This window comes from Microtus ochrogaster, unplaced genomic scaffold (genome assembly GCF_000317375.1).
Source record: "Microtus ochrogaster isolate Prairie Vole_2 unplaced genomic scaffold, MicOch1.0 UNK9, whole genome shotgun sequence".
NCBI lineage: Eukaryota > Metazoa > Chordata > Mammalia > Rodentia > Cricetidae > Microtus > Microtus ochrogaster.
This window is the reverse complement of record NW_004949107.1, coordinates 9,633,196-9,641,438: the sequence shown is the minus strand read 5'-3', so window position 1 is coordinate 9,641,438 and position 8,243 is coordinate 9,633,196. Positions and strand designations below refer to the sequence as shown.

At 37.9% G+C, this 8,243-nt stretch overlaps 1 protein-coding gene across 8 annotated transcripts in view; it reads left to right on the top strand.

The window, feature by feature from the left end:
- Kiaa1841 (KIAA1841 ortholog) overlaps positions 1 to 8,243 on the top strand; it is a 49,624-nt gene that overhangs the window by 8,144 nt on the left and 33,237 nt on the right. For 6 of the 8 annotated variants that reach the window (XM_005366478.3, XM_026788912.1, XM_026788911.1 and 3 more), the window contains 4 exons: positions 1,043 to 1,136; positions 3,585 to 3,823; positions 6,016 to 6,074; positions 7,311 to 7,471. In XM_005366478.3, the coding sequence (XP_005366535.1) occupies positions 1,043 to 1,136; positions 3,585 to 3,823; positions 6,016 to 6,074; positions 7,311 to 7,471 (553 nt within the window). The remainder of the gene's footprint in view (positions 1 to 1,042; positions 1,137 to 3,584; positions 3,824 to 6,015; positions 6,075 to 7,310; positions 7,472 to 8,243) is intronic. The other 2 variants (XM_026788916.1, XM_026788915.1) reach the window with 2 other exon arrangements.

The window sequence follows — 8,243 nt, the reverse complement described above, 5'->3', positions numbered from 1 at the left end:
ACACCCAGTTTATGCAGTGCCAGGGGTTAATCTCAGTCGTGCTAGATAAGTCTTCAGCCAGCTGAACTGTATTCCTAGCCTTCATTTCCTTATTTTAAATTAATTTAACGTGGATGCAATATAGCAAATTTATATTTCATTTTCTCTCCTGTGCTCATAGTTTTTTTTGTAGATATCCCACTTAAAGAATAATAAAATTTTCTTCTCCCAGAACAAATCAAAGTTCAGTTTTAAGTTCAGCTGCACTCTGACCTGTTTTTTACTTTTACTTTTTCATGTAGCTCAGGTTGCCTCAAACTTGTTATGTAGCTAAGGATGACCTTGTATGCCTGATCTTTCCGTGTGCTGGGATAAAGGCATGTACCATCATGCTTGGACACTTTTTAAAGTATTTATTAATTAGTTAATTTCTTTCATTTGTTTTTTGTTTTTTTTTTTGTTTTTTTTTTTTTTTTGAGACAGACTCTCTCTATGTAGCCCTAGCTGTCCCAGAACTTACTGTATGAACCAGGCTGGTCCAGAACTCATTGAGCTCCATCTACCACTGCCTCCCAACTTCTGGGATCATAGGCATATGCTACTATCCAGGCTACTTTAAAAAAAATAGAGCATCTTGCTCATCGTAGTCTCTTTTTACAGCCATGTTTACTGCAGTTGACAGAAATTCAGGTAGCACAATGGCAGGGTTGAAGAGGTGTTTTCTGGAGTTGCACTTGGAAGTCACCGGTTTACTTTCATCTGCAGTCAGAATATGGAAATAGGAATGTACTTTGGGAAGAGGAGACTGGACTGTGCTTTTGAGCAATTGGCTTGGTTTGGAATACCACATCTTCTGAGAATGTTCACTAGAACGTTAGCAGTTCGTACTGCCCTTAAGATATGAGTATTAAGGTGAGAAATGCTACCTGACAAATGCCAAATACCATAGCTGGCCTTGGGAACCATGTGTTTACCTTGTTACCATTCCATAAGTAAACCCATTCTCAGCTAGAAATGCTAACCCACCCCCCTTTTTTTGTATGTGTCTGTTTCTGTATTTAAGGAAGACATAGTATAGCTTCCACAAGGAATTGTTCTTCAGAAAGTGAAAATTGTACTACTCGTAATGCTGGAGAAATGACTGAAGAATCTGAAGGGTAGGAGGCTGGTTGTTTGCTAGATAAGATTTAATATTAATATTACCGTTAGCCGTTCACATATACGATTGGTGGTTGTGTTTATCAGTCAGCATACTGTAGGAATTTTACATTACTTCATTGCTAAGACATTGGAATCGGATTCATCTGTGCTGAACAACAACAAATAGCTTAATACCTAAGCATGTTGCTTGCTTGTGTTATTTATAAGTTGTGGAGGTTTTTCATTCTTAAAAATTAATTTGCCTATCTTTAAAAATTAGAAATAACATCTACTAACATAATTTTGAAAGTAAATTTTAATGTCCAAAGAAAAACCTCTAAGTAATTAGTTCTTTAACTTTACTAATGAGATTAGATATGCATTTTAGAACTGTCTAGTATAGTTGCTTTACAAATATATAGAAATCAGAATGTATTTCAGTATGCTTCAAGTTTTGATATTTTGTTTTGCTCTGTGTGTTTACTATACAATAAAGTGCATGCATAATAAATGTTTACTTTGTTTTGACAAATAATACACTAGCTCACCTAATGAATATGGAACTATCTTTTTCATCTATAAAATTTCTTTCCTGCACCTCTAATTTTTGTAGATTTATAATAACAGTTTTATTAATATGAAGTTCACATATCACAGAACTCATCTACCCACTGCCTTCCTCTTCTCCCTCCTCTCCCTTTCCTTGTATGCGGATGGAGCCTAGGGCACTGCACATGCCAGAGAAGCAAGCCCTCAGCCGCTAGCTAGTCAGAGTCAGCCAGGTTTCCCGGGCAGCCTTGAACTTGAGCTCTCCCTCTCCACAGGCCAGAGTGTGCATGGTGAGCACATGTGAGCAGAGGGTGTTGGCAGGAATCCCTGCTTCCCGCCTACCTCGTGGGTCCCAAGGATTAAAGCGAGGCCATCAGGCTTAGCAACAAACACCCTTTCTACTGAGCCTCTTGTTAGCCCTCTTTTGATTGTGATAGAACATTGATTATAATACTTCTTCTTATATCCCAACTTTATATAAAACACTTTGTTCTGTATTTGGAATTTGTGAAATTGAACTAAGCACAAAGTAATTCATACTTTTAGTACACTGTATTTCTTCCTATTTATTCCCTTTTTGTAAAGGCATGAGACAATGCATCACACTGTTGGGGGTTCTGGTTTTTCGTTTGTTTGTGTAAGTGAAGGTGCATGTGTGGAAGTGAAAAGATTTTCTCCGTCCTGGAACATTCCAGGTTGGCTAGGCTGGTTGCAGCCAAGTCCTAAGGATCTGTCTGCTTTGATCTGCCCAAAACACTGTGCTTTTTAAGATGGGTTCTAGGAATTCAGCTCCATCTCATTTACCCTTACTCCTGTTTTTTCCTTTTTAGTTGACTTTTGCATTTTTGAGACAGGGTCTCACTCTATCAGGTCCAGATTGGCCTGGTACCTACTATACAGTACAGACAGCCCCCAGCTGATGGTAATCCTACCACTTCAGATTCTCATGCCCCATTACACACTTGAGCTGCCATACCTAGCGAAATACATCACTTTCAAGGAAGGTAAATTCAAGTAGTTTTTGAAGCAAACTTTCAGATGTATTTACTAAATTATTTTATGTAAATAAGCACATAGTTTTAACTCTTTTTTATAAGTAATCTTTTTATTATTATTACTTTAATACAGTCTTATTCCACACAGTATCCCTGCTCCCACCCCCTTCCCCCCACACCCCACCCTTCTCCCTACCCCCATCCAAAACCCAGAAAGAGTAAGCCCCCCATGGAGAGTCAACAAAGTCTAACAGCAGTTTGAGGTAGGATCAAGGCCCTCCCCCCATATCTAGGTTGAGCAAGGTATCCCTCCATAGAGAATGTGCTCCGAGATGTCAGATCAAGCACTAGGGATAAATCCTGGTCCCACTGCCAGTGGCCCCACAGAACACCCAAGCCTCACAACTGTCCCCCACATGCTGTGGGCCTAGTTTGGTCCCATCTTGTAACTTACTCATTAATATATATTTCATGAGTGCATAGAGCCAAACATTGCTGATACTAAAGTAAGCATACAGGTTTTTAATTTGATTGTTCAAGGAATCATTTTAGATAGATAGTTTTCCTTTTTTAAAAGTATAAAGATGTTAGTTATTACACAAGAATCAAAGTCTATTATTTAATTGTTCTTTGAGAACTGAAACTTGAACAATAAAATTGAAGCCATGTAAAGTATTAGTTCTTTAGAAACAATATTTTTTATTTCTTTATAAAGTGGGTAGCTTACTGAAGTTAATCATAATCTAAGGTATAATCAGATAAACAAGAAGTGAGAAATTTTGAAGTCAGACCCTATAAAACAGATTTTTGTGGTCGAAACTTGCAAGAGGACCTTGTTCTCTTACTGCCACTACACGTCAGTGGTCTCGCTGCCCCTTCACACTCTAATCGTCTCTTTTCTGTGTAACGTTTTTCATGAAGGCCAAACATGGTGATCCACGTATGTGATGAAGCAAAAAACTTGAAAGAAGATTTTATTTGTCCACGAGATCTTTTAATATCAGAAATGAAGTACTTTGCTGAATATTTATCTGTGGATGCCCAGCGCTGGGAAGAGGTGGACATTTCTGTTCATTGTGATGTTCATATTTTCAACTGGCTGATAAAATATGTCAAAAGGAACACTAAGGAGAATAAGGATTGTGAGATTCCCACTTTAGGTAAAAAAAAAAAAAAAAAAACAAAAAAACAATCCATTGCTTATTTTGAGCTGAAATCTGTGTCACCCGGTAGCTGCTTCAGGTCCAAACTGAGGCGTAGAGGTTTACTAGAGCCGTGCTCAGACCACAGGAACTCATGCTCTCTCTGTCCTGGAACGGGTCCTGGGGCTCTCTAAAGGCTCTCAGGGTTAACCAGGTTTACATGACAATACCAAGATGTTACTCACTTTTTCTGTGTGTCAAGATTTGTTCAGAATATGAAAAGGCAACGTGTACAAAATTGTTGAACTTCATAGGCCGAATCAAAGCAGACACAGAGAGCTGTTTTACTGGTTTTCTCCAGAAATGTAGGTTCACTTGTCCTTGATGAAGCGGTAAAAATGACTTTATTACACCTCAACCCTCAGTATACATCCCTTTCTGGACTCTCATAATGGCCTCAGCAGTTTGGATGCTCACCAGTGTGGCTGTCTTGAGGGAAAGCATTGGCACAGCTGAGTGAGCTTATAACTCAGCTGACTAACTAGTTATGAGCTAACTCAACTGACCTCAAAGTAGAAAAACGTGCTTACTTGAGAAAGCAGCTTACAGAACTTGGGATTATTCAGATAGGTAAATGAGCTAGTCACATAAAGAAAAACAGTTGATAGTGGTGTTGTTAGTGATAAAAAGCCAAGTTCTCACGTGAGAATTCAAGTTTTGGAAAGTGTCCCTGCTGCAGAACCGACAACTTCTCCATACACAAAAACTTTTCTTTCTAAATTCTGTTGGTCTTACTATCAAATCTGAGCTCTAAACACCTCTTTCCAGTGAGTCGTCTGAGTACTTAGAATATGCACGACTCTCCCACGTGAGCACTGTGCAGTGTCTGAAACATTTCTGCAGTGGGTTAACGCTGCACTCACAGTGCAAGATGACCACCGAACAAAGGAGAAGTTTACTGATCTGAGTTCAGATTCTGTGCCAGGACAATACTACCTGTCAAGTTTTGGCTTCACAAAAGCAGCCTACCCCCAAACAAGTGCAAAAGCTGATTTGAAGCCAGGTGTGGTGGCTCATGCTTGTAATTCCAACACTTTGGGAAGCTGAGGCAAGAGCATTGCTATAAGTTGAAGATCAGCCTGGGCTAAGAGTGAGATCCTGTCTCAGAAGAAAGAAACAGATACGAGAATTTGGGAGTCAGTTAAGTTAGACATTGAAGAGCTTTATAAAAAATGTTCATCAGTGCCACTCACTAATTTTTTTATTTGAAGATATTTTTTCACAAAACTATGTTTACATGTAATAGAATTATTGTATTTTAAAACTGACTTCTAAAAATTTCCTGACATTATTTCTAATATGGTAAATTATGGTAAATACTGACATATGTCCCACATAAACAAAATCTGTTTCTAAGATTGTAAAGGATTTCTACTACAAAGGGTTCAGAATGATTGTTACCAGGATGGTGGAAAATGGCAGGATTTCTTCTTAAATATATTTTACAGAGGTGACATATTTACTAAAATTGCAGTGTGAGGCAGCACCTCCCTTCTCTCTGTGTGCCTGGAGACGCACTCAGTGTGGCCATTGTGTGCAGCTCTCTCTGTGTGCCTGGAGACGCACTCAGTGTGGCCGTCGTGTGCAGCTCTCTGTGTGCCTGGAGACGCACTCAGTGTGGCCATTGTGTGCAGCTCTCTCTGTGTGCCTGGAGACGCACTCAGTGTGGCCATTGTGTGCAGCTCTCTGTGTGCCTGGAGACCCACTCAGTGTGGCCATTGTGTGCAGCTCTCTCTGTGTGCCTGGAGACGCACTCAGTGTGGCCATCGTGTGCACCATTAGCATGTTGTCAGTAGTTCATTTCCATTATATTTCAGAATCTTTTAATGTTTGTCATCACTGATGCCTTTCTGAAATACTACCCTAATTAATGCTCTCATCCATTGCTGGTTAGCTTTTCTCACTGTGACTTTTGCATGCCATTATCTTTAGCTAGAGTTTTGTACTTAACATGAATCTAATTCATGGACAGTTTACCATATTTGTCTACACCCTATGATTTAATATTAGATCTTCTTTCTTTTATCCAATCTAAGTGATATAAGTAAGGGTATATCAATTTTTAATTAAAGTAACATCCTCTTTTAAGATGAAAAGAGAAAACTGAGTTAAAAATCAAAATGAAATTTCAGTTTTTTTCTTTTTATTAGAGCCAGGAAATGTCATTTCAATTCTCATTTCTTCAGAATTCCTGAAGATGGATTCATTAGTAAGTATTCATTTTAAAAATCTAAGCCCCTTTATTGACCTAATCCTATCCCTTTTTTGGATGTATAAAAAGCAAAATAGTTAGCTTCAGAGAATAATTGTAACAGTACTTTGTTCTTTTGAGAAGGGGTTAAGACTACTGGGTATCATTTGTATGTTATATCTATAATTGGAACAACTGTGTAATTTGAGACTTGATAGAATAAACTTTATTCTAAAAGATTTTTGTTCTATCACTAATAAGGAAAATTAATTGGATTATGTTTTTTTACTATTTAAATAATTTCTTTAGGCATGTTTTTATTCTATGTGTCTCTCACTTATAGTTCAGTGAACAAAAACCAAATGCCCAGCTACTAAACAGTGTAGCTTTGTGTTTACATCATAGTTTGTATCTATTGCTTAAGGACAGCTGGTCAAATATAAAACTGTAATATATATATACACACACACACACACACACACACATCTATTTCAAGTGATAATATTAAGTACAATTATTTTCTTATTTATCTAATAAATATCTGGGCAACCCTAGGATGCATAGTCAGGCTTAAGCTCACACAAAACCAAAAGCAAAAAAATGTTTGTAATTCATGGTTTTCTGTTCCCACGGCTGACATTTTGCAGCTGTTATTTAAATGCTCTCTGGGTTTGCCCCGATCTAGCTGTACAGAGCAGAGCGCTGCCGTGCAAGTGGACTCACTGGTTTGTGAGGCGTCTGCGGGCCGTGGGCTTCAAGCAAGGCCTACAGAACAGTCAGAGTCCTCACACTTGAGTTTCAGACCCCAGTGTGCGGAGAAATAGGAGACGCCTCTCTCTTTACATTTACACTAAGTAAATTCACCTCAGGTTAGAGAAAGCAAATAAAACAGAACCGAGAAAGTCCTTACATGTCTGAAATTTTGTTTCTCTTCCCTGGAGGATTGGGTATACCTTAATAACTAAGTTTATCCTTGAGAAGTCAGTTGAATATGCACGGCAGTGTGCAGAGTAAGATTTATGCCTGCTACAGATGCTTAAAATACATTATTGTAAATAAAAGGGATTGGAAATGATTTCTCTATATGTGTTTTAAATTATGCCTATTTAACAGTGTAGATGAACACATACAGGTCCAGTTACTGGCAATGTATATGTGGGTTTTACTTTTCATGATTTTTATGTTTGAAATTACTCTGACAATATCATTTATGTTACTATTTTCAACACTGATTTTCTATTCTGTGTTTTTCAGGTTGAACAATGTATTCAGTATTGCCACAGAAATATGAATGCTATAGTAGCTGCCCCATGCAACATGAACTGTATCAATGCAAACCTCCTCACACGCATAGCTGATCTGTTCACACACAATGAGATTGATGACTTGAAGGACAAAAAAGATAAGTTTAGGAGGTAACTTTAAACTTTAGTTCTAAACCTAACAAGTTTTGTTAAGTATATTTCTGTTTAATTTTAGTGAAATTCTATTTTAAAATATATATGAAATATATTTCTATTTTACTTTAAATAAAAAACCAATAACTTACAGTAAATTTTAATGATTTAAAATTTTTTATTACATTTAACTTTATTTTGTGTGTATATGTGCATGTGGACACCAAAGCACACATGAAATCAGTTTTCTCCTTCTCCAGGATGGATTCTGGGGTGCTCAGATTTGATGTCAGATACCCTTTTCTGACGAAGTATCTTGCTAGCTCCTAGTAATCATTATGTGTAATAAACATATGGACATGTGGTGGTAATGAGCTGTGTTAAGATTAAGGCTTCATCTTAAGGGGGCAAAGGGGTATGATGTGAGATCAGCAACATCTTGTAGTGGCCATTGGGGTCAGAGCACTGACTCTGAAAAACTTATTTTTATTATTTTTTAATTGTATGTCTTTCTCTGCATGGTGGGGGTTCACATGAATGCAGGTACCCGTGGAAATCAGGAGCATTGGATCTCCTGAATCTGGAGACATGTGCTATTGTAAGCTGCCCAGAATGTGTGCTTGGAACCAAATGCAGGTCCTTCATAGGAAGAGTGTGCGTTCTAAACTGCTGAGCCATCTCCAGCTCGAGTCCACCTAGTCTAAATTAAGGCAGGGTTATAATAATGTTGGTATTTATTTTTTTAATTTATTTATTTATTGAGGATTTCTGCCTCCTCCCCGCCACCGCC